The 27,758-nt window shown below is 40.3% G+C and overlaps 1 protein-coding gene across 4 annotated transcripts in view; it reads left to right on the top strand.

Annotated features, from left to right (window-relative positions):
• The window catches only part of LOC126470227 (spectrin alpha chain), a 140,617-nt gene that overhangs the window by 71,453 nt on the left and 41,406 nt on the right, over nucleotides 1–27,758 (top strand). For all 4 annotated transcript variants that reach the window (XM_050097919.1, XM_050097918.1, XM_050097917.1 and 1 more), the window contains exons 16-23: nucleotides 1,752–1,911; nucleotides 4,812–5,017; nucleotides 5,146–5,373; nucleotides 6,253–6,387; nucleotides 11,459–11,719; nucleotides 14,135–14,326; nucleotides 14,430–14,666; nucleotides 15,454–15,735. In XM_050097919.1, coding sequence (XP_049953876.1) covers nucleotides 1,752–1,911; nucleotides 4,812–5,017; nucleotides 5,146–5,373; nucleotides 6,253–6,387; nucleotides 11,459–11,719; nucleotides 14,135–14,326; nucleotides 14,430–14,666; nucleotides 15,454–15,735 — 1,701 coding nt within the window. The remainder of the gene's footprint in view (nucleotides 1–1,751; nucleotides 1,912–4,811; nucleotides 5,018–5,145; nucleotides 5,374–6,252; nucleotides 6,388–11,458; nucleotides 11,720–14,134; nucleotides 14,327–14,429; nucleotides 14,667–15,453; nucleotides 15,736–27,758) is intronic.

The raw sequence follows: 27,758 nt of genomic DNA, 5'->3' as shown, positions 1-27,758 counted from the left end.
TCCTGGAAATTGAAATAAGAACATCGTGAATTCATTGTCCCAGGAAGGGGAAACTTTATTGACACATTCCTGGGGTCAGATACATCACATGATCACACTGACAGAACCACAGGCACATAGACACAGGCAACAGAGCATGCACAATGTCGGCACTAGTACAGTGTATATCCACCTTTCTCAGCAATGCAGACTGCTATTCTCCCATGGAGACGATCATAGAGATGCTGGATGTAGTCCTGTGGAACGGCTTGCCATGCCATTTCCACCTGGCGCCTCAGTTGGACCAGCGTTCGTGCTGGACGTGCAGACCGCGTGAGACGACGCTTCATCCAGTCCCAAACATGCTCAATGGGGGACAGATCCGGAGATCTTGCTGGCCAGGGTAGTTGACTTACACCTTCTAGAGCACCTTGGGTGGCACGGGATACATGCGGACGTGCATTGTCCTGTTGGAACAGCAAGTTCCCTTGCCGGTCTAGGAATGGTAGAACGATGGGTTCGATGACGGTTTGGATGTACCGTGCACTATTCAGTGTCCCCTCGACGATCACCAGTGGTGTACGGCCAGTGTAGGAGATCGCTCCCCACACCATGATGCCGGGTGTTGGCCCTGTGTGCCTCGGTCGTATGCAGTCCTGATTGTGGCGCTCACCTGCACGGCGCCAAACACGCAAACGACCATCATTGGCACCAAGGCAGAAGCGACTCTCATCGCTGAAGACGACACGTCTCCATTCGTCCCTCCATTCACGCCTGTCGCGACACCACTGGAGGCGGGCTGCACGATGTTGGGGCGTGAGCGGAAGACGGCCTAACGGTGTGCGGGACTGTAGCCCAGCTTCATGGAGACGGTTGCGAATGGTCCTCGCCGATACCCCAGGAGCAACAGTGTCCCTAATTTGCTGGGAAGTGGCGGTGCGGTCCCCTACGGCACTGCGTAGGATCCTACGGTCTTGGCGTGCATCCGTGCGTCGCTGTGGTCCGGTCCCAGGTCGACGGGCACGTGCACTTTCCGCCGATCACTGGCGACATCGATGTACTGTGGAGACCTCACGCCAAACTTGTTGAGCAATTCGGCGGTACGTCCACCCGGCCTCCCGCATGCCCACTATACGCCCTCGCTCAAAGTCCGTCAACTGCACATACGGTTCACGTCCACGCTGTCGCGGCATGCTACCAGTGTTAAAGACTGCGATGGAGCTCCGTATGCCACGGCAAACTGGCTGACACTGACGGCGGCGGTGCACAAATGCTGCGCAGCTAGCGCCATTCGACGGCCAACACCGCAGTTCCTGGTGTGTCCGCTGTGCCGTGCGTGTGATCATTGCTTGTACAGCCCTCTCGCAGTTTCCGGAGCAAGTATGGTGGGTCTGACACACCGGTGTCAATGTGTTCTTTTTTCCATTTCCAGGAGTGTATTTTGCATTTACAGTTCTTGCTGTTCCATGTTGTTATGGAGAGCTAAAACAATTGTGTTGATGTGCCACTTCTATCACAGTCCTTAGATTGATGCATTTGAAATCTTTATAGATTTATGTTCCTTTTGCTGGAAAATGGTGGTCATACTTGTTGATGTTGATCGTGTTTCTGCTGCCGATACTTGTTTTAGAAAAGTTTTCAAAATCCTCTGTGGAAGTTATAACATATGCTGTATTGTGATATTCAATAAATACACAGTATATCACAATGATACATTCTGTAGTTTTCTTGTGTGCTGTGTAAGATTCAATGATAATGTTTATGCATTACAGCTTGCACTTACTGAACGGTACTCTGCATTGCAACGTCCAATGAACATCCGCAAGCAACGCCTGCTTGATTCACTGCAAGTGCAGCAACTTTTCCGTGATATCGAAGATGAGGAAGCATGGATAAGAGAGAAGGAACCAGTAGCTGCATCTACAAACAGAGGTTAATAGTTTTTAGTATATTTTGTGACTGTCACTTAGTTTTGAAAAGGACTGCCTAAGTTTTTAAATATGTGCAGTGGTTTTGCAGAACCCTGTTTCTGTAATGAAAGTTAAGAGTGTACATGAAATGTTATTGTAACTGAAGTATTACAGGTGGTGCATTATAGTAGCTGTGTTTGTGTGGAATGCCCTCCCTCTGAAATTAAACGTTCGTATGGCATTATTTAACAGGTACTGGCTAATTACTAGGACTATTGCTGCTTGTTCAACAACAACTACTACCACAAACACCGCCCCAGCTGTTGCAACAGTTAACTCGCAGCAATACAAGTTGCACTGCATAAGGCAAAATTAGGTGTTACATAAGGATTGAGAGCACAGAAAAATTATTTTAAAAAAACCTTCTGTGGAACCAAGTGTATATCTGAATAAAATCTTTATGATTATAATGATGCAGGTTATGAATATCAAAAGTGTTTTGCTCTAGTTGACACTTGCTGTTGAAGCTAATGCAAATTGTACATTGGGCATGATGTGTGTGTTAAGATTCTGATATAAGGTGGTTTCACAAAATAATAAAAAAAATTAAACTAGTTTTCATTTTTGGCATGTTGTATACACTATAATTGTCAAATTTTCATGTTTCATTTCAGTTCAGCCAAATTCAACAGAGATCATATGTGCATGTGGTATTGAGTCATACTCAGTGTCAATTAATGGCAATATTTCCTTCCCTTCCTCTCGCTGTGCCGAGAAAGTATGTATAAAGTAGACAACTCATCGGATTTAGTTAATGTCAAGAAAGGATTTCCTATATGATTCTCAAATGACCAGAGAATACTATTGCTGATCCAGAGAATCTTCAGAAGGCTTCATCATAATTTCAGAAAAGTTTTTCTATCTTTAATGAAGTATGTGTGTAATTTCCTCATACCTTCTAACTCTCTACCTTTTCATTGATCCTCCCCACTCTTCCCTCATGGAAGAATTTACAAAGTAGGAAAATTAGTTGTTTCAGTCTTCAGTTCAGCATGTGCCACGCATTTTTCACTACCTTCTCCAGGCTATAACTAGCAGTGTCCTTCTTTGCATCGTAATTGTTATTTGTCGAGCTTGTATAATGAGAACTGAGTCTTTAATTGTTAAACATGGAAGAGCAGTGGCTATATGAATTTTTCTCTCTTAATTGTTGAAATATATACCTGTATTTAGAACAGACTTTGATTTTTTTAAAATTGGTATTGACAATTAAATTTCTTCACAATACTTTATCTCTCTCTTCCACCATTGATCCAGAAACCAGTATACATTTTTCAACTCACTATAGATTAAAGTTTTGAAACATCGGCGTTCATCTACATGATTACTCTGCAATTCACACTTGAGTGCCTGGCAGAGGGTTTATCAAACCATTTTCATACTACTACTCTACCATCCCACTCTCGAATGGCGTGTGGGGGAAAAAGGAACACCTAAATCTTTCTGTTCAACCTATGATTTTTCTTATTTTATCATGATGATCATTTCTCCCTACATAGGTGGGTGCCAACAAAATATTTTCGCATTCAGAAGAGAAAGTTGGTGATTGAAATTTCGTAAATATATCTTGCCACAAAGAAAATCGCCTTTGTTTCAGTGACTGCCACCCAAACTTGCGTATTATCTGAGTGTTCTGACAACAAAGCACAGTCTTCGTTCCACCTTCCCCACAGTATTATCTATGTGGTCTTTCCAATTTAAGTTGCTCATAATTGTAATTCCTAGGTATTTAGTGGAATTGACAGCCCTTAGATTTGTGCGATTTATCATATACCCAAAATTTATCCGATTTCTTTTAGTACCCATGTGGATGACCTCGCACTTTTCTTTGTTTAGTGCCAATTGCCACTTTTCACACCGTACAGAAATTCTCTGTAACTCATTTTGTAATTGGAATTTATTGTCTGATGATTTTACTAGACAGTAAATTACAGCGTCATCTGCAAACAATCTAAGGGGGCTGCTCATATTATCACCTAGATCATTTATGTAAATCAGGAACAGCAGAGGGCCTATGACACTACCTTGCAGAACGCCAGATATCACTTCTGTTACTCGATGATTTACCATCTATCACTACGAACCGGGACCTCTCTGAGAGGAAATCATGAATCCAGTCACACAACTGGGACGATACGCCGTATGCATGCAATTTGTTTGATAGTTGAGTCAGATTGTAATAAGTTATATATTAGGCCATGGGAGGAGGATAACAGGTATTACATTGGTAAAAAAGTTATCTGCTACATATGGTATCTGTCAGGTTTCTGATAAATCTTATTTCTCTTAACTGATTACTGCAATTGAATGTCTCATTTTACAACACACAACTCTATTTGTATTTACTGCTACTTGTGGTTATCAGTCTTATACTTGTTCAAACTATTGTTTTCAACCTTACAAATGTTAATGCAAAAAGATATTTCAATGATACACACAAGACAGTATTAATACTCACCTCATTGCATTCATATTGTCGCAGAAGAAGCTGAGTAGCACTGTGGTGTAGTGGTTGTGACACTAAACTGTTGCATGGAGGGTCATGAGTTTAAAATAACCTGGACTGTACAATTTTAATTTCTATATTCGGTTTTAGGACATTCTAGAAGTATCGACAAATGCCAAGAATCATTGTACTGGAATGTTCTGTAGCTGTATATATACTGCATGTGTTCTGGCCGAAGGCGGTTCGCTCCACGCTCTTGTATGTGCAAGTACTGAACTAACCTTCGTTAAGCATAGTTAGTGTTTGTCATTCAGCTAATTACACCTTCTTCTGTGTGACAATATCAACTATGCCTTTTTATGTTAACAAATCACAGAGACTATATTTTTTTATTTTTTTATTTTTTTATTTTTTAGGTCGTGATCTTATTGGTGTGCAGAATCTTATCAAGAAACATCAGGCTGTCTTAGCAGAAATTAATAATCATGAAAATCGTATAACTGCTGTGTATCAGTCAGGTCAGCAAATGCTGGATGAGGGACACTTTGCAAGTGATGAAATAAAACAGAGGGTTGCGACGCTAAATGATCACTGGACACAACTAAAAGATAAAGCTCTGCAGGTAAAGCAGACGGTTTATATTTGACTATACTATACATGGACATTTCTAAAACATGAATAGAAAAATTCTTCTATGTTCCGAAATAGAATTGCCGTTAATTTGCAAATATCTATTTGCTTAATTTTCAGAGGAAACAAGATCTGGAAGATTCACTTCAAGCACATCAGTACTTTGCAGATGCAAATGAAGCAGAATCATGGATGAAAGAGAAGGAACCAATTGTGTGTAATACTGACTATGGAAAGGATGAAGATTCGAGTGAGGCTCTTCTCAAAAAGCACGAGGCACTTGTTTCTGATTTGGAAGCTTTTGGAAACACAATTTTAAGTCTCCGTGAGCAAGCACAATCGTGCAGGGTCTGTATTAGCTGAAGTATATTTTTACAAGTTCATAGGCATATCTTTATGTTGCATTTCAATGTTCGTCAGCTGTCTTTTGAAATGGCAAAATGACTTGTTAAACAAAACATATACTGTAAAGTTGTATTTTAATAGGCTTCAAATCAAATTCATAAAATCTAAATTGCTTTCAGTTTTGTTCATTTACAAAAATGCATTATGCATGTGCCTGTTGATTTCATAATTAATTTGTATGATTAGCATCTAGCATATTTTATATAACCTTTTAAAGTAGATGTTATAGTTCACTGACATTTTACAACATGCATCAAAATGAACATATCTGTAGTATCATTCATTACTGAATTTTATTCTGCTTAACCACCTGAGTCCAGTATACAGTATCAAGTATTATGTCCAAAGAATCTCAATATAAGGTACAAAATTCAATGTTCTAACCCAAGATTCAACTTACAGAAACACTTTCACATGAACGATAAACTTCAAAATGAAGCACAGTAGCTGCAGGAGAAATTTGTTTATGCAGCATATTTAACACCTTCTTCTGGTTTAGTTCTAAATCATTCGTACACTGTGTAACTGACGGTGGATACATTTGATGATCTGAGAGAATGTAACAAGATTCCAAAAAGAATGCAATATAAATCCCAGCACATTTTTGGTACCTCGTCATGATATTCATAGCTACTTCTATTTGGAAGTTTCTTTGCATGTGATTCAAAATTAACCCGTATAAAAAACAGACTTATGAATTAGTCACATAGATCCAGTGAAGTTGTCACATGTAATTCCTAATCTCATGTTTTGATAGTTATGTAATATTTTGATTTTTCTTAGTCTGCCAACATAAATGAAGTGAATAAATTTTGATTACAGCAACAAGAAACACCTGTAATTGATGTCTCAGGGAAAGAATGCGTTATGGCACTGTATGATTATACAGAAAAATCACCCCGTGAGGTTTCCATGAAGAAGGGTGATGTTCTCACTCTTCTGAATTCAAACAACAAGGTTTGTTTATGCCTTTTTAGTTATAAATTTTCTGACAAATGTTTTAAGGCATTAAACTAGTTGATATGACAGCAATGATTCACAAGTACCAACATGTCCTTAAATTTGAGAGTTGTTTTTATATGTTAGTACATGACATGACAAACATGGGCCGAAGAATTGTGAATGAATATAAAATTGTTAATATGTCTCCTGTGTCTGGAAAGAGGACACAAATGATATGAGTGATCAAAGTACTGACTGTTTTAAAAGTAGTGCATTTTCTCCAGAAATCGTGTTAAATTTGTTTTGTAGGAATTTAAGGTACCAGTCTTTTCCCCACTGCATTCACAATAAATGGTGCATGTGAAGGAGGACTGTTAGTAAACCTCTCTATAAACTTGAATCTCTGATTTTACTTCACGGTCTTTTAAGATATACAAGGTGTGAAAAAAAGTAATGGGAATGTTTGTTTTCCTTAAAGAATCTTTATTTATTGATAATCAACTACTACTTTGTCTCCTTCAGAGTAATTCCCCTCAGATATAAAGCACTTGTGCCAGGGCTTTTTCCAATCTTGGAAGCACTTTTTGAACTCATTTTTCATTATTGTGATCGTGATTTGTTTTTATTTCATCAGTAGTGGCAAAACAGTGTGCTCCCATGGTTCTGTTCAGCCTCGGGAATAGAATAGGGGCCAAATCCAGCGAATACAGTGGATGAAGCAAGATAACGGTTTTACTTTTTGGCCAAAAAATCATGAATAAGCATTGAGGTGTGAGTGGGAACATGATCATGATGCAATTTCCGCAAGTGATATTGTGCCACAGTTCTGGTTGTTTTCTTCGGATTGCTTCACGCAAATGGCATGTAACTTCCAGGTAGCATTTCTTAATGACCATATGACCATAAGGCAGGGACTCGTAATGCACTATCCCATTCTAATCAAAGAAAACAGTGAGAAGAAGCTTCACATGTGACTGAACTGACTTCATTCAGCAATTTGAATGATATCCACGCAATGTCGTTTTTGGTTGAAATTCGACAATTTTTGAATGAACCCTGCTATTACATTTTTTGTGCCTAAAACATATGAAAAATTGCTTGATATGAGCCAGAGGATATGCCAATATCAGCAGCAACATCTCTGAAGTTGATTTGGCGATTTTCCAGAACGATTTGCTTTGCTGCTTCGATATTGTCATCAGTAATTGATGTGCTAGGGAGTCCAGGGTGGTCGTTGTCTTAAACGTCTTCTTGACCACTCGTAAGCCCTTGTCTTACTCGTAGTAGAATCACTAAAAGCCACAGTCAAAATTTCAAATGTGGTGTTGCACTTTATTTCATTTTTCAAGCCAAATTTAATGCAAATTCTTTGATCCATTATTCTCAGACGAAAAAATTCAGAGAGCACTCAGAAACACATCTAACCTTTTTGACTGTCAGTGGTAAATTAAATGTCAAAACAGATGAAAATGGAAACTTATATCAGAAATATGTGCACCAAAAAAAAATTTAGTTGGATGTATAAACACTGTGAAGTTAAAAGAATTCCAGTTACTTTATGATCACACCTCATGTCTAGAAAGTAGAAAAATATTCATTGGCTCTACTGCAAACATACTCTTTCATATGTTTCACAGTAAACACACTGTGATGCACAATATGTCTCTCGTAGCAGCTGCTGTTGGCATCAGATGAGCTTCTCTATGTTGCTTTTGCACTTGCTAAACAAACCCATGACAAAATCTGCTACTCTGACTTCTCTCTTTCCTGTATCGATCTTTCCTGGTAGGGGTCCCACATTGAGAAGCACTGCTCATGTGGTTGGACTATACAGCCTGAGGATTCTTCCAGTGTGTCAGTCTGTCTGGCACCTTCTGTGTGTACAATGATTAGTTTCATGTGCGATTAGTTTTATGTGGTTTTTCCTCTTTAAATCACTCCATAAACAGTTTCCTGGTACTTAATTTTAGATGATAGAATTTAGTTTTCCACCCTTCCCTCTGTTGTTCTCGGTTGCTGTGTCTGTATCGTCACTGAGTACCTTAATGTAAAACCAAAATTTATTAGTAATTTTTTATAGGATTGGTAGATAGAAGTTTCGTTTCTAATTCATTGAACATTCCACATATCTTTCTCCTTTGCTTTGTTCAGTTTTCATTTGTCTAAAGGATTTTAACTGTGTTTAAGTATCTGTTGATTAGGAGGCTCTATTTGATGTTGGAGCAGCTTCCTAATATATCTGTTGAACCAGATAGGTCTTTACCGTCCCTCACAGCTTTATTCTACCTATAATCTGTCTAGCGCATAGTGTACTCTAGAATTTGATCAGTTTATACTCAGTTTTCGAGCTTGGAGATTAGAAGTACCTTCTTCCCTTTCTTAACATTCCTACTAGCACCCACACTCAATGATGCTATAATGGCCTTAGTATCACAATTTCCCTGTTCTACATTAACTGAATTGAAAAGTTGTGGTTTGTTTGTAATCGGTAGATTTAAGACGTACCCTCACAGATCAATTCTCGAAATAACTACTAATGGTAAGTTTCGGATGAAGCATTTAGGGCAGTCTAACCCAAATCCCTGTCTCCACCATCCGCCTTAATTGCCGAGTCTCATAGCCTGTAAATAGTAAGTTGAAATCTTCCCAGTTCTCACACATGATCAGGAAATTTACATTCAACTTCTGTTAAAATGATTACCATAGAAAATGAAAAGCTCCTTCTATTGAAACATTAAAAAAAATCTTTCTCACTGTTGTTGTTCTTCTAGCTCCTTTTTTTCTGAATTATGTATGAAATAGTGTAAGAGTTTTGTAACACGATACATGTTCTTAAAAGTAATTTAAGTATGCGGAATTATTCTCATGGTAATGTGTATATACAATTTCATACTTTAATGTTGTGATGTATAAAGGGTGGTCCATTGATCGTGACCAGGCCAAATATCTCACGAAATAAGCTTCGAATGAGAAAACTACAAAGAACGAAACTTGTCTAGCTTGAAGGAGGAAACCAGATGTGCTATAGTTGACCTGCTAGATGGCACTGTCATAGGTCAAACAGATATCAGCTGCGTTTCCTAAGTAGGAACCCCCATTTTTTATTACGTATTCGTGTAGTACGTAAAGAAATATGAATGTTTTAGTTGGACCACTTTCTTCGCTTTGTGGTAGATGGTGCTGTAATAGTCACAAACATATGGCTCACAATTTTAGACGAGCAGTTGGTAACAGGTAGGTTTTTTAAATTAAAATACAGAGCATAGGTACGTTTGAACATTTTATTTCGGTTGTTCCAATGTGATACATGTACCTTTGTGAACTTATCATTTCTGAGAACGCATGCTGTACAGCGTGATTACCTGTAAATACCACATTAATGCAATAAATGCTCAAAATGATGTCCGTCAACCTCAATGCATTTGGCAATATGTGTTATGACATTCCTCTCAGCAACGAGTAGTTTGCCTTCCGTAATGTTTGCACATGCATTGACAATGCGCTGACGCATGTTGTCAGGCGTTGTCGGTGGATCACGATAGCAAATCTCCTTCAACTTTCCCCGCAGAAAGAAATCCGGGGACGTCAGATATGGTGAACGTGTGGACCATGGTATGGTGCTTTGATGACCAATCCACCTGTCATGAAATATGCTATTCAGTACCGCTTCAACCGCACGCAAGCTATGTGCCACACATCCATCATGTTGGAAGTACATCACCAGTCTGTCATGCAGTGAAACATCTTGTAGTAACATTGGTAGAACATTACGTAGGAAATCAGCATACATTGCACCATTTAGATTGCCATCAATAAAATGGGGGCCAATTATCCTTCCTCCCATAATGCCCACCAAGGTCGCTGATTTTCCACTTATCACAGCCATTGTGGATTTTCCATTGCCCAATAGTGCATATTACGCCGGTTTACGTTACCGCTGTTGGTGAATGACGCTTTGTCGCTAAATAGGGCACGTGCAAAAAATCTGTCATCGTCCCGTAATTTCTCTTGTGCCCAGTGGCAGAACTGTACACGACATTCAAAGTCGTCACCATGCAATTCCTGGCGCATAGAAATATGGCACGGGTCCATTCGATGTTAATGTAACATTCTCAACACCAACGTTTTTGAGATTCCGATTCTTGTGCAGTTTGTCTGCTACTGATGTGTGGATTAGCCGCAACAGCAGCTAAAACACCTACTTGGGCATCATCATTTCTTGCAGGTCGTGGTTGATGTTTCACATGTGGCTGAACACTTTCTGTTTCCTTAAATAACGTAACTATCCAGCGAACGGTCTGGACACTTGGATAATGTCATCCAGGATACCGAGCAGCACACATAGCACATGCCCGTTGGCTATTTTGATCACAATAGCCATACATCAACATGATATCGACCTTTTCTGCAATTGGTAAACGGTCCATTTTAGCACGGGTAATGTATCACGAAGCAAATACTATCCGCACTGGCGGAATGTTACGTGATACCACGTGCTTACACGTTGACTATTACAGCGCCATCTATCACAAAGCAAAAAAAGTGGTCCAACTAAAACATTCATATTTCTTTACGTACTACACAAATATGTAATAAAAAATGGGGGTTCCTATTTAAAAAAACGCAGCTGATATCCGTTTGACATATGGCAGTGCCATCTAGCGGGCCAACCATAGTGCCATCTGGTTTCCCCCTTCAAGCTAGACGAGTTTTGTTCTTTGTAGTTTTTTCATTTTATGCTTATTTCCTGAGATATTGGCCCAGTCACTATGGACCACCCTGTATATTGTTTTTAGGTAAAGATTTAAATCTGCAGGTAGCTGCCAAGTGTAAAATCAGCTAATTGTCTAATGTTGTGTTTGGACATAAGAAAAAATTACAAAGACAATTTATTGGCATAGTCTTCCATTTAATGAAAAAGGGGGGGGGGGGGAGACAGAGAGAGAGAGAGAGAGAGAGAGAGAGAGAGAGAGAGGGGGGGGGGGAGGTAAAAGTGAGTTGTGATGTATTGTTTTACTTTATTCCTATAGTTCTGCTTATTTTACATTTGTGATATAAAAGTTTTTTCTTTTTGTGCACATTGCAGGATTGGTGGAAAGTTGAAGTTAATGATCGTCAAGGATTTGTTCCAGCTGCATATGTTAAGAAGATTGAAGCAGGATTATCTGCCTCTCAGCAGAACCTTGCAGACAAGAATTCAATAGCAGCAAGACAAAATCAGATTGAAGCTCAGTATGATCAGTTACTGAGTTTGGCTAGGGAACGCCAAAATAAACTCAATGAGACTGTAAAGGCTTATGTGCTGGTTCGTGAAGCAGCAGAACTTGCAACTTGGATAAAAGACAAGGTAAGAGTTTTTGAATTTCATTCATAAACACTAATGTAAACACCAGGTGTCTTGTAAAAAGTGTTTGACATTAACAAAATTTTGTTGTTGTGTATAAAATCTGGCCCAGTTAATTCCTCTAAAGATAAACAATAACGGATATTTACTGTGCTAATACAGTGAAACCCCACTTTTTACACTTTTCAAGGGACTTCAAAACATGGTGTAAAACATGGGAAAATGTAAAATGTGGGAAGTAACGTTTCAAGCTGTAAAATTTAAGTATAGGATACCCCCTTGCACTTTATGTATGATATATGTACATAACAGACATCAAAAGACTTGTCAGGGACTTTATTATCTAATAAAGGTTTATTATGGAATAAAAACTGCTGATGTGCCTGGAATTGATAACTGTCTGGGAAGTGGAAACATTTGACTTAATTTCAAACATAAAAATCGATGTTTTTGGAAAGCCTGCAGATGTCATTGATTATTTAAATAATGAAATACTGCACTAGTTACGTATTTTTTTATGCTTAGCACAACGTGTTTTGAGAATTTTTTTCTCATTGTCAAGTGCAAATATGTAAATAAGTATTTTGTATGGTGTTTGAATATGTGTTATTCTGCATCTCTTGCACTGTACTCGTCTTTTTGAGATTATTAGGTACTGTGCCTCATCAGTTACGTAGAAAACCACACGCACATGCAAACAATCACTCATATTGTTTGTTTGTGTAACATAAAAAAAATACATACATATATACTGCACTTGACAATGAGAATAAATTCTCGAAACACGTTTTGCTCAGCATGAACACAATACGTAACTGACACTGTGTTTACACTAAAAACATTTGAACAACGCTAAGTGAATGACGGTGTCAGCTAGCACTCCATGTGGCCATACACTGAAACACGCTAAAAAAGTTTCAACAAAGGTGTCATGATGATCACAAAAGTCACGAAACGCCATTTGCGCAATAGAGACAGTTTGGAAATGGTTGTGATTGGTCATGATATCTTCATTCGAACAAACCTAGTTACTCCCATCAGCCACCACACAAAGTAGAGCTTGGCAGCGGCAAAAGATACGGCACGAATTGTTACAACTTTTACTCATTTACTCGTTCATTTATTCAAATCTGCTGAGTAGTGTGTGCTGGCGTCAAGAAACTTAACCACTTAATATTTGTAAACATTACTAGATGGCTAACATTATGCCAGCATCATATTTTCTCCACAAACATTTTTTCGTAATGCGTAAATCGCGGGGAGGGGGGCAGAGGGCAGAACATTTTCATGAACTTGTACAGTATCCGAGAGAGTCCCAAAAAATTAAATGTTTCTGTGCTGTGTCCTGACGTCTGCTGTGTGGACCATCCCCCTCCCCACCCATCCCACTGAGGTTACTATAATCAGGATGGCTTATCTGGATATGTTGCAAGAACATGTTTTTCTCCAGAATGAGATTTTCACTCTGTAGCGGAGTGTGCGCTGATACGAAACTTCCTGGCAGATTAAAACTGTGTGCCAGACGGAGACTTGAGCTCGGGAACTTTGCCTTTCGCGGGCATGTGCCCTGCCATCTGAGCTACCAAAGCACGACTCATGTCCCGTCCTCACAGCTTTGCTTCTCTGTGTTTTTCTCCAATTTGAAAGTCAACCTGAAAACTTTATTTGGTAGGAGGATGGATCCCCACCCCATTGGTATCTCTTTGTACGAGAATGGTTGAATATTGGAAGTCCCTGACGATTGGAAAGGTTAGAATGGTCGACATGACAGAGCTCTTCCCTGCTGGCCTCCATGTCCACATGACCTCTTGCCATGCAGTTTTTCTTTGGGGCTTTATAAAAGACCATGTCTAGATTCCATCACTGCCTAATGATTTGCCAGAGTCGAGACACAGAATTGAAGTGGCTATTGCTTTCATTACTCTGGACTCATTAACCAAATTGTGTAAAGAATTGGATTTTAGGTTGGCTGTGTGTTGTTGGATGCGCGTTGTATAACTAAAGGTGCATATCTTGAACATTTGTAAGAGAAAGTAGGTCAGTTTACCTTCAATTTGATGTGCGATTTGTTGAAAATAGTCTAAACTAAACTGCTACGTTACACTACAGAAACTAGGACAGTCTTTTATGGACAACCGGTTTATTCCTCATGATTTGTTAATTGCTTCCTGGTTTAATTCATTGATAAAATTTAATTTGGTCTTAAGGTATTGTATTAAACACAGTCAAAATATGTAGTTGAATCTAGTAACATTTATTTAAAAACTATTTTGCCCAAATTCTGAATAAATATTTTATGCATTTTTTTATAGTTGACATATCTAACATTATTAAAGTAATCTTCTTCATAAAAATAAACTGCCATTTAATATTATTGCATTTAAAGCAATCTGTTTACATAGTTCTTTTCATTTTCAGGAAAGTTATGCTGAAGTAGCTGATGTTGGAGAAGACCTGGAACAAGTTGAGGTTATGCAAAAGAAGTTTGATGATTTCCAAGCTGATCTAAAAGCAAATGAAGTCAGACTTGCAGAAATGAATGAAATAGCAATGCAGCTCATGAGTCTCGGGCAGACAGAAGCTGCCTTGAAAATACAGACACAGATAGAGGTAAGTTTTTTGTCTTTCTCTTCACATTGTTCTTCGCCTTGATGGTCTTCTTCCTCTGAAACAAATTTTTATGGAGGCTTCAGAAAAACAATTTCTGTTTCAGGATTTGAATCAGAAGTGGACGTCACTGCAGCAGCTAACATCAGAGAGGGCCACACAGTTAGGGTCTGCACACGAAGTTCAGCGTTTTCACAGAGATGTTGATGAGACAAAAGACTGGATTCAAGAAAAAGATGAAGCTCTAAACAATGAAGACTTGGGAAAAGATCTGAGAAGTGTGCAAGCTCTACAGAGGAAGCATGAAGGTCTTGAGAGGGATTTGGCTGCACTGGGAGACAAGGTTATAATTGTTATATGAGTAATAGTAATTTCATAGTATGGTCTCTACACGCACCATTTAATGCGATCTAGGACTCAGCAGTGAGATCTATGTTTGTCTGCTAGTTATAGCCTCAGTATGACAAAATCTTACACTTCAGACTGACAAAGAACTTCTGGATAACCTGGAACAACTTGGAGCCTAATTTAGATAATATAAGTAATGTTTTCTCTGAGAAGCTCAAATTTGTGGTATACATGTATATATGATGTTAAATCTTACACTTACCACCCATGTGATTTTTATTTATTTACTTTTTTCCCTATGTTTAAACCCACGCCATCCTGCTGTAATTTTGAACTTATCTTTGAAAATTATGGAAGGTTAATGTATGAAAATAGACTGTGCACCCCCTCCCCCCCCCCCTGCCCCCCTTTTCCTCTGTCCCCGTTCTTGTCCACTCTTGCCAAAGTTAGATTCATTAATTGCCTAGAACTCCATTATCCATGTTCACGAACCTATTGTGCTCTCAAGAAGAAAGAAAGAAATGTACAGGAACACTGTACACTTCACTAGTTGCCTGATAGTGGAATTGAGAAGTTGCAAGAAGGTTAATTATTACAGTGTTGTTTTGAAAACCTGTGGTTTCATTTTTAAACTTTATGGTGTTTATATTGCCTCTGTTGTGATCATTTGAGGTGGTCCTGTGTATTGAGATCAGAAGTAAATTTGAAGGGAGTAATATCTGTCACCAGGAGTATTAAATTATTGCTAAATTTTCTGTACCATTTGTGTTCTTGCATTGCAGATCAGGCAGCTTGATGAAACCGCAAACAGGCTTATGCAAACTCATCCAGAAACAGCTGATCAGACGTATGCCAAACAGAAAGAGATCAATGAAGAGTGGACTCAACTCACAGCGAAGGCAAATAGCCGCAAAGAGAAGTTGTTGGATTCATATGATCTCCAACGTTTCTTGAGTGACTATCGTGATTTGATGTCGTGGATCAATAGTATGATGGGCCTGGTTTCCAGTGATGAACTCGCAAATGATGTCACAGGAGCTGAAGCTTTATTAGAAAGACATCAGGTAACAACACTGTTATACACTGTAGCTGTAGTGGAAACTTCACCTGTAACTTTATGAGCTGTTAATCCTGAGAAGTGATGTAGAATCATTGTGATGAGCATTAACAGATTGTGTATTTGAAGACCACTAGGTTCAGGACTTCTAATACACAGTGAAACACGTTTTGTAAGTTTTGTGCGGCCTCGGAAACTGTGCAACTAGTTAATCTAGACTCCACTGTGAGGAAGAGGAAGTATTGACAGTAGTGATTTCTCCTCCCTCAGTACGCCCGTCTGTATCTCTGTTTATCTTCTAGAAGCATCACTGGGCTTTACCTGCCAGCCTTCTTGCATGGCTGAATTATGTTTGAGAGTGATGGTTTTTGGTTATCTGGATGACTGTTTTTGTGTGTGACTGTTTGTCTGTAATTGGTTGTACCGTGAATTGTCTAGGTAATGTGGAAATTGGTCTTTTATCTGAAGTGTCGAGGTATTGTGTACCTAACTAATGTATAAGATGATGGGTCGAAGTGCTAGCTTTCTCATAGAGATTTTCTTACTTTCTTTTGATGTCTGTATTTTTATCTTTCAGATATTGCACCAGTTGGTGATAGTGCTAAGTGTTCTTGTAGAAGTGTAGTGACTGTAAAGAAAGACATTTTTCCACCAGACCATGTATAAAATTTATTATTTATCGCACTACCAGTTCAGGCATTGTCTATTCTCATGTGTGTGTTGAGAACATAACAAACACCATAGCAAAAGACAGCTAAACACAATCATGTAACTAATGGGAATGTTGTTGTTGTTGTGGTCTTCAGTCCTGAGACTGGTTTGATGCAGCTCTCCATGCTACTCTATCCTGTGCAAGCTTTTTCATCTCCCAGTACCTACTGCAACCTACATCCTTCTGAATCTGCTTAGTGTATTCATCTCTTGGTCTCCCTCTACGATTTTTACCCTCCACGCTGCCCTCCAATACTAAATTGGTGATCCCTTGATGCCTCAGAACATGTCCTACCAACCGATCCCTTCTTCTGGTCAAGTTGTGCCACAAACTTCTCTTCTCCCCAATCCTATTCAATACCTCCTCATTAGTTATGTGATCTACCCATCTAATCTTCATCATTCTTCTGTAGCACCACATTTCGAAAGCTTCTATTCTCTTCTTGTCCAAACTATTTATCGTCCATGTTTCACTTCCATACATGGCTACACTCCATACGAATACTTTCAGAAATGACTTCCTGACACTTAAATCAATACTGGATGTTAACAAATTTCTCTTCTTCAGAAACGCTTTCCTTGCCATTGCCAGCCTACATTTTATATCCTCTCTACTTCGACCATCATCAGTTATTTTGCTCCCCAAATAGCAAAACTCCTTTACTACTTTAAGTGCCTCATTTCCTAATCTAATTCCCTCAGCATCACCCGACTTAATTAGACTACATTCCATTATCCTTGTTTTGCTTTTGTTGATGTTCATCTTATATCCTCCTTTCAAGACACTGTCCATTCCATTCAACTGCTCTTCCAAGTCCTTTGCTGTCTCTGACAGAATTACAATGTCATCGGCGAACCTCAAAGTTTTTACTTCTTCTCCATGAATTTTTATACCTACTCCGAATTTTTCTTTTGTTTCCTTTACTGCTTGCTCAATATACAGATAGAACAACATCGGGGACAGACTACAACCCTGTCTTACTCCCTTCCCAACCACTGCTTCCCTTTCATGTCCTTCGACTCTTATAACTGCCATCTGGTTTCTGTACAAATTGTAAATAGCCTTTCGCTCCCTGTATTTTACCCCTGCCACCTTTAGAATTTGAAAGAGAGTATTCCAGTCAACATTGTCAAAAGCTTTCTCTAGGTCTACAAATGCTAGATACGTAGGTTTGCCTTTCCTTAATCTTTCTTCTAAGATAAGTCGTAAGGTCAGTATTGCCTCACGTGTTCCAGTGTTTCTACGGAATCCAAACTGATCTTCCCCGAGGTTGGCTTCTACTAGTTTTTCCATTCGTCTGTAAAGAATTCGTGTTAGTATTTTGCAGCTGTGACTTATTAAGCTGATAGTTCGGTAATTTTCACATCTGTCAACACCTGCTTTCTTTGGGATTGGAATTATTATATTCTTCATGAAGTCTGAGGGTATTTCGCCTGTTTCATACATCTTGCTCACCAGATGGTAGAGATTTGTCAGGACTGGCTCTCCCACGGCCGTCAGTAGTTCCAATGGAATATTGTCTACTCCGGGGGCCTTGTTTCGACTCAGGTCTTTCAGTGCTCTGTCAAACTCTTCACGCAGTATCATATCTCCCATTTCATCTTCATCTACATCCTCTTCCATTTCCATAATATTGTCCTCAAGTACATCGCCCTTGTATAGACCCTCTATATACTCCTTCCACCTTTCTGCTTTCCCTTCTTTGCTTAGAACTGGGTTTCCATCTGAGCTCTTGATATTCATACAAGTCGTTCTCTTATCTCCAAAGGTCTCTTTAATTTTCCTGTAGGCGGTATCTATCTTACCCCTAGTGAGATAGGCCTCTACATCCTTACATTTGTCCTCTAGCCATCCCTGCTTAGCCATTTTGCACTTCCTGTCGATCTCATTTTTGAGACGTTTGTATTCCTTTTTGCCTGTTTCACTTACTGCATTTTTATATTTTCTCCTTTCATCAATTAAATTCAATATTTCTTCTGTTACCCAAGGATTTCTACTAGCCCTCGTCTTTATACCTACTTGATCCTCTGCTGCCTTCACTACTTCATCCCTCAAAGCTACCCATTCTTCTTCTACTGTATTTATTTCCCCCATTCCTGTCAATTGCTCCCTTATGCTCTCCCTGAATCTCTGTACAACCTCTGGTTCTTTTAGTTTATCCAGGTCCCATCTCCTTAAATTCCCACCTTTTTGCAGTTTCTTCAGTTTTAATCTACAGGTCATAACCAATAGATTGTGGTCAGAGTCCACATCTGCCCCTGGAAATGTCTTACAATTTAAAACCTGGTTCCTAAATCTCTGTCTTACCATTATATAATCTATCTGATACCTTTTAGTATCTCCAGGGTTCTTCCATGTATACAACCTTCTTTCATGATTCTTAAACCAAGTGTTAGTTATGATTATGTTGTGCTCTGTGCAAAATTCTACCAGGCGGCTTCCTCTTTCATTTCTGTCCCCCAATCCATATTCACCTACTATGTTTCCTTCTCTCCCTTTTCCTACACTCGAATTCCAGTCACCCATGACTATTAAATTTTCGTCTCCCTTCACAATCTGAATAATTTCTTTTATTTCATCATACATTTCTTCAATTTCTTCGTCATCTGCAGAGCTAGTTGGCATATAAACTTGTACTACTGTAGTAGGTGTGGGCTTCGTATCTATCTTGGCCACAATAATGCGTTCACTATGCTGTTTGTAGTAGCTTACCCGCATTCCTATTTTCCTATTCATTATTAAACCTACTCCTGCATTACCCCTATTTGATTTTGTGTTTATAACCCTGTAGTCACCTGACCAGAAGTCTTGTTCCTCCTGCCACCGAACTTCACTAATTCCCACTATATCTAACTTCAACCTATCCATTTCCCTTTTTAAATTTTCTAACCTACCTGCCCGATTAAGGGATCTGACATTCCACGCTCCGATCCGTAGAACGCCAGTTTTCTTTCTCCTGATAACGACATCCTCCCTGAGTAGTCCCCGCCCGGAGATCCGAATGGGGGACTATTTTACCTCCGGAATATTTTACCCAAGAGGACGCCATCATCATCTAATCATACAGTAAAGCTGCATGCCCTCGGGAAAAATTACGGCTGTAGTTTCCCCTTGCTTTCAGCCGTTCGCAGTACCAGCACAGCAAGGCCGTTTTGGTTATTGTTACAAGGCCAGATCAGTCAATCATCCAGACTGTTGCCCTTGCAACTACTGAAAAGGCTGCTGCCCCTCTTCAGGAACCACACGTTTGTCTGGCCTCTCAACAGATACCCCTCCGTTGTGGTTGCACCTACGGTACAGCTATCTGTATCGCTGAGGCACGCAAGCCTCCCCACCAACGGCAAGGTCCATGGTTCATGGGGGGGGACTAATGGGAATATCATTACACAAAGATAAAATTTGCCTCTAGTAACATATGTGGCTACATCATCGTTATTAATTTAAAAGTAGAGTGCCGTGCATAATTGTGCAAAGAACAGTTGTTAAACATTGTCACCTAAAATATGAATTTGCATGACATGAAAATGCTTATGAGAACAAAAAGGTTACCATGTTATTCAAATTCTAGAATTACCATGTTATTCGAATGTCACAGCTAGCTAGAAGCACTAATAAAAAAATCTTGCAACGTTTCTTACTAGACACACTGTTTACACACTCAACAAGCTGTGATCTGTGCAGTGTGCAGGGGAAATTTTGATCTGTCAGCCAGATAATAAAAATACGAGAATTTTATAACTATCGATATGATTTCAAAAATATCTCTCTCTCTTTCACTGAGGCTGGTATTACACTATCGTAATTTTTTTTTTGTCAAAGTTGATATGTCAAATATTTATGTCAAAGAAATTTGATAGTGTATAGGAAACTTCATCAAATCTTGCCTTTCGTCAAAGAAATATGATCAAATTTAGTGTCTCACATGAGGTTTGATCATAAAAGTTGTTAATCTTCTATTTGCTACAATGTGAATCGTAACTGCGTGGAGCACTGGTATCACTTGCAGCTATTTGGTGTGTGTGTGTGTGTGTGTGTGTGTGTGTGTGTGTGTGTGTGTGGGAGGGGGGGGGGGGTGAGAGGGGCCCAGTGCATACTTGTAATCATGTGCTGATCGGCAGTTGGGATATGCTGCAGGTGACTTAAAGTCCACAACCACAGCTACCTCTACGTCTAGAAACTTCCAAGCAGCTTTTCAGAAAGACAGGAGAGGAGGGCCACTCTAAAATAAAATAAATTCTTAGCTATCCATTCTACTTTATCTATTTTTGAACTCTGAATGCCGCAAGTTACAGAAGTGCTTCATCTGTTTCATAATTTTTATTACTTTTGCAGTTGGAACACTAATTCTGTTAAATTATTCAAAATAAAAATAGTTCTTAATGTCCATATAGAATACTAAACATTTATTTACCTTCAGATGTTCCTCCTACAGTGCTTCATAAATCACTTCATACATTTCTAGAATTATTTCGGTTAATGTCCACTGTGGTATTAGAGCACTGTATTGTTAGCCAGAGTAATTCCCTCCTGTAGTAAGAAATGAAATTGTTGTAGTGACTCTGTCTTCTGCACATACAGCATTTCTCAAGTGAGTATTTTGCTTTGTAATATGAGGAGCCACTTTACTGAGCAAACACTGAAATGCCCTCTGCTTGACGTCCCCCGCTTTCCGCTCTTCTAACAAATTTTGCTGAATGCTTTATTATCTTGACGTAAAACCTACGGCTTCAACCAAATATGTTCCCTTTGTTTTATCGCCACTTCTCTCCCACATGCACATACAGTGCAATTGTGGTACAAGCAACTGCAGTGCATAATAAGAAATTGTTGTTGTCCGCCATATTAAACTTCGATGAAAAATGAGACGACACTGTAGTACCTCTTTTTAGCACCACTTTAAAGATCTTTCTCAAAGAAATTTCATGAATATTTGATTCATATTTCTTTGTCAAAGATTTATATAGTGTAATACCGGCCCAACAGTTATGTGAAAAACATGGTATATTAATACATTAGCGTCCCATATAAACATTATTACATAATTTTTCAAACAGTGGAAGATTCAGGCTGGAATGTAACAATACTAGAAAAAGGGAAATTGCTACTCACCATATAGTGGAGATGCTGAGTCACAGATAGGCACAATAAAAACACTGTCACAAATAAAGCTTTTGGCCCATAAGGCCTTCGCACTGCGAGCAGCAGCACCAGTACACGATGGGAGTGGTGACTGGGTGGGGGTAAGGAGGAAGGTGGGACGGGGAGGGGGAGGGATAGTAGGGTAGGGGTGGCAGACAGTGCAGTGTTGTTGGGGAGAACGCAGGGAAGAGGTGGAGAGAGGCTAGGGCAGCTATGTGCAGTCAGGAGGTTCAACAGAGGGTGGAGGGAGAGAACTTTACCCTACCCTCCAAAACTCCTGCCCACCACAACACAATCCAGTACCTGAACAGACCTGAAACACTGTCATGAACCTTTCCATAGCCCCACAGAAATAGCTGTCCTTTCCAAAGGCCTGATCTTTTGCCCCACTCCGAAATTCAGTCATGCAGGACTTGTTAAAGACCTTGGCTCCTTCTCCCGGTGGTCCCCAACAGTGGAAACACTTTTTTGCCACCAACCCTACCAATCAGACTTGACCAAAGACCAATGTTGAACCCTGCCTAACTCAGTTCACTCCTCCATCCAACCATGATCCACCCCACTGTCCCCAAATCATCACCTGTTAACTCTCCAGAATTTCTTAACCTCGAACCTTGCCGACTCATCATTCCCCAAATCCGTCAACATGCAAACTAACCTTACATCCACAGAAAGAACTGCAATCCATCATCTAAAAACTGATCCCTATCCTAGAATCTTACCTGCAGACAAAGGCTCCTCCACTGTTGTTTTGAACCACAAGGATTGCCTGGTGGAAGGACTCTCCAGCTGTCATATAAATCCACATGCAAACCTTGCCACAGTGACCCCATTCCAGAAATCCAGCAGGATCTCCAGTCACTCATTAAATCCTTAGGCTCATCCCAGAACCTCTCCTCAGATTCCATATTTCTACTCACACATGCCACTCCTCTCACTCCCACCTTCTGCATGCTTCCAGAAGTCCATAAACCCCACCAACCAGGACACCCAATTGTGGCCGGTTACTTGAAATAATCTCTGCTCTTGTTGACTGACACCTCCAACCTATTACCCCTTCAACCTATTACCCGTAACCTACCCTCCTATATAAGATACCAACCATTTCCTCCACCAACTCTCCTAAGTTCCTGTCCCTTTACCACATGGTGCACTGCTCGTCACTATTGATGCCACCTCCCTTTACACTAACATCCCTAATGCCCATGGCCTGACTGCTATTGAACACTACCTTTCCCAACGCCTGATGGATTCCAAACCAACAACATCCTTCCTAGGTGACATGACTAACTACATCCTTACCCACAATTACTTCTCCTTTGAAGGCATTGCCTGCAAACAGATCCAAGGTACGGCTATGGGCACCTGCATGGCACCATCCTATGCCAACCTATTCATGGGCCATATAGAGAAATCTTTCCTGTACACTCAGACTCCTAAACCTCTCACCTGTTTTACATTCATTGATGACATCTTTGTGATATGGATCGAGGGTGAGGACACCTTACCCACATTCCTCCCCCATTTGCTTCACCTGGTCCTACTCAACCCAACAAGTCACCTTCCTAGATGTTGACCTCCACCTCAGAAGTGGCTACATCAGTCCATATCAGACCTACTAACCACCAGCAATACCTCTATGTCGACAGCTGCCACCTGTTCCATACCAAGAAATCCCTTCTGTGTGGCCTAGTCACCCATGGTCACCGTCACAGACCGCAATTATCCTCCCAACCTTGTACAAAAAGAAATCTCCTGTGCCTTATCTTTAGTGTCTCCCACAACTTCCATAAGTCCCACTGTCTGGCCACAGAGGATCATTCCCCTCGTAACTCAGTACCACCCAGGACTGGAGCAACGGAATTACATTCTCTGCCAGGGTTTTGACTACCTTCGTCGTGCCCTAAAATGAGAAATGTCCTGGCCACTATCCATCACACCCCTCCCATAGTGGTATTCCACTTTCCACTGAACCTACACAATATACTCATCCATCCCTACACAACCCCTGCTCCCAACCCCTTAACTCTTGGTTCATACCCCTGTAATATACCCAGATGCAAGACCTGCTCCGTACCACCTCCTCCTCCTCCTCCTCCTCCTCCTCCTCCTCCTCCTCTGCTACTACTACCACCACCACCACCACCACCACCACCTCTGGTCACAAACATCACCTATCCCATCAAGGGCAGGGCTACCTGTGAAACCAGTCATGATCTAGCTAAGCTGCAACCACTGTGCTGCATTCTATGTGGCCACGACAACCAACAAACTGTCTCTCTGCATGAATAGCCACCGACAAACTGTGGCCAAGGAACAAGTGGACCACTCGGTTGCTGAGCACGCTGCCAAACCATGAGATCGGTCATTTCAGTGACTGCCTCACAGCCTGTGTCATATGGATCCTTCCCACCATCACCAACTTTTCTGAATCCTCACCCATACAGCCTCCCTGTTCTCATTCGAGCACTATACAGCCCTCATTCCACCATTGCACCCAGTCTTTTTATTTCCCTTCTTCTCCGCCGTCCCCCACTCCCCACCTCTCCCCTGCCCACCATCTAACCTCCTGACTGCACGTAGCTGCCCTATCCTCTCTCCACCTCGTCCCTGCATGCTCTCCACCTCGTCCCTGCATGCTCTCCACCTCGTCCCTGCATGCTCTCTAGCAGCACTGCACTGGCCACCACCCCTACACCCTACTTTCCCTGCCCCTCCCCACCACAGCCTCCTCCTTAACCCCACCCAGTTGCCACTCCCATCATGCACTGGTGCTGCTGCTTGCAGTGTGGCTAAAGTTTGTTTGTGTGTGTGTGTGTGTGTGTGTGTGTGTGTGTGTGTGTGTGTGTGTGTGTGTGCGCGCGCGAGAGAGAAAGAGAGAGAGAGAGAGCGGGAGGGGGGGGGGGGGGGAGGAATCTGTTTTTGAAGAAGGCATTAGGGGCCGAAAACTTTATTTGTGACATTCGTTTTGTTGTGCCTATCTGCGACTCAGTATCTCCGCTGTATGGTGAATGGCAACATTCCTTCTCATTACAAAATCTTTAGTACATATGTCGAGACATATTTCATGGACTGAGCAAAAATTATTTAATTGTATGTATTGTGATGTGATGGATAAAAAAAATTTATACACAGTCTGGTGATAAAATGTTGTTCTTGAAATTTACTTAGGCTGTGGGGCCCACACAGAAGAAAGTGATGGTAACTGTAAAATATTATTTCAAGTAGTTTAGTGACATCTGTAAATTCAGTGGCAAGGTGTGGAACTCAAATGAGAGATTTATTATGCATCTGATTTCCGCAGCAAAAGTCACATTTGTACATTGAAATATAAAAAGAAGTTCTCACGGTGTAAGCTTATTCTGAATTTTGATATTCTGTTGGCATGTTAGGTCTATAGTCTGATTAAAATTACTTGATAGTAGACACATCATGCATTGTAGCTGGTTTTGTCGAATCGGAGCGCTCAGTGTGAAGCTCAAGTCATTCACAAACCACACCAAAAAACTCTCTCTCTCTCTCTCTCTCTCTCTCTCTCTCTCTCTCTCTCTCTCTCTCTCTCTCTCCCCCTCTCTCCCTCTCTCTCTCTCATGCGCATGTGCACACACAAAACAATCATAATGAAATACACGTTTCATACACAGCACTAACTAAACACTACTGTACTGGTTCCTTCCACACAGGAAGTTATTCAGCATCATTTATACAGTAATTATAATCAGAGAGATTGGCTTACTTAAGATAAGCTTCACATGACATTGTGTTGAGTTGAATTTTTAAGGCTTTCAGTCTTTGTGACTCAGACACCCGAGTCCTGAGTATAACCGCCTTTTGCAGTTTAATGTCATAGCATAGTCGTTAGCGCATAAACGTCACGTATAAACGTCACGTATAAAAGGTCGAAGGTTCGAATCTCGCCAAATGCAGGGAACTTTTTATTTTTCTAAATCTCATCAAAAGACTTTATCATTTTTTTTATGCAGTTAACTGGTTTAAATGCATGCCCCCCCCCACCCCCACCAATACTTTGCCATTTCATTTTCATCATAGTTGTGACTTCTTTTATTTGTTCTTATTTTTCTTCCTATCGCTCTTTTTTTATTTGGGATCTGCTTATGTCGCCTATAATCTGCAACCAAGGTCCAACCAAGACTGTTCATAAATTGGTAACACAGGATCCCGTGTTGCCAGTGTGAGGATAGTTTCGAATGACCAATGACAGAGAGAAATTACAGTTTGTTTTTACCACTAAAACATGAATTTTGCTGCAGAAGATGGCGATGCAAACATAAACATAATTATATTTTTATGAGGTTATCCTTAAATGCTATTAACAAAGTGATCGTGATTTCAGTTCTTCTGCAGATTGTTGATCGTTGTTTTCTGGATACATTGCACATCACCAGGTTGTGGTCAGGTTATGACAGGAGTATTCAGTACTACAAAACCCATTGCCTCGTGCAGTTCAGTCATTGGTCACATACTATCAGCTGTCGACAGAGCATCTCCCATTTCTGTCATACATCACAGTGGCTGCTTCCAACAATGCTGCATGTTATGCATTAACACCATTTTTGGTGTGGCCTGTAGTGTTTGTGTCACCCCTAATGGTAGCTGGCAGTGAATCTGGAAGCACTGTAGTGGCAAGTGACAGACGTCAACTGACAAGTAATTTTAATCATACCGTAGTGTGCTGTACGATCATTTGTGAATTCAAAGTATAGCATAATATAATGATGAAACATTTCTGGACACCCCTATGTAATACAGATTCAACCATTAGACATCATGAGAGGTTGGCCTGCTAGTATAAGAGGAGGTAGAATGTATTGTGTTGTCAGTAGAGAAGCAGTAACAGTGGTCAGGAGAGCTCAGTGACCTTGAATGTGGGCCAATCATTGGATGTCACTTGAGTAACAGATCCATAAGGGGCATTTAAACCATTCTAAAGCTACCAAAGTCAACTGTGATGTGACTGAAGTGGAAACATGAAGCAACATGACACAACTAAACCAAGATCAGGCAGACCTTGTGTACTGACTGACAGGGACCGTCGACCATTGATGGCTCCAAAAAATTGCATGTAATGATCAAAATGTTATACCTGAGTTAAAAAAAAGGCCTACCAACACTCCAGCTAGCACAATGACTGCACGTACAACAGTCTAGTAGCTCCTTATAAGCCACACATATCTGTAGTCGATGCTACATGAAACTTGAAGTGGTGTAAAGAGATACCACCGGTCAACGGATGACGAAATGAGTTACGTGAAGTGATGAATCATGTTATACCCTCTGGCAATCCAATGGAAAGGTTTGAGTTTGGTGAATGCGTGGAGGACTTTACCTGTCATCATGTGTAGTGCCAACAGTTAATTATGGAGGTGGTGGTGTTATGACATGGCAGTGTTTTTCATGGTTAGGACGTGATTCCTTTACTGTGCTTGAGAAAACACTAAATGTGGAAGGATATAAACACATTTTACAGCGATATGTACTGTATAATGTAGCGGAACAGTTTGAAGACAATGACTGACTGTATCACTATGACAATGCACCCTGTCATAAAGTGGCACATGTGAGACAATAGTTCGTGGAAAATAACATTCCTAAACTGGACTTGCTTGCCCAGAGTTCTGACTTCAACCCAGTGGATTACTTTTATGGTTTAGTGTGTCAACTTTGCCCCAAACTTCAGTGGTCAACATCATTGCCATCTCTGGTTTCGGTTCTTGAGGAAGAATAGGCTGCCATTCCTCTACAGACATACAGACACGTTATTGATAGTGTCAGTAGAGTTCAGGCTATAATAAAAGTGAAGGGGGGGGGGGTACACTCCATATTAATGCCCACTAACAGGTGTCTGGAAAATTTTGATCAGATAGTGTATAAATTTAGTGCCAAAATAATTTTCACTATTTGCAAATTATAAACTTCAGGTAATTCATTTGGTATATGCATAAATGCTATTCAAAATGTTCCTTATAAAAAATCAAAATCGGCTCAGATTATGCTACAGCACACACACGTATACTGATGAACATTTCGTAGGGTTCAGTCGTCATGTGGTTCAGTCATCATGTGACTATAACTTTCACAAGACTCTTACTGCGTTGTTTATGCTGTGTTATAATTTGCTTTAAGAATTGTTACTCTGTACAGGCAGCTTGTACTACATG

Source organism: Schistocerca serialis, chromosome 3 (genome assembly GCF_023864345.2).
Source record: "Schistocerca serialis cubense isolate TAMUIC-IGC-003099 chromosome 3, iqSchSeri2.2, whole genome shotgun sequence".
NCBI lineage: Eukaryota > Metazoa > Arthropoda > Insecta > Orthoptera > Acrididae > Schistocerca > Schistocerca serialis.
This window is presented reverse-complemented; position numbering and strand designations above follow the sequence as displayed.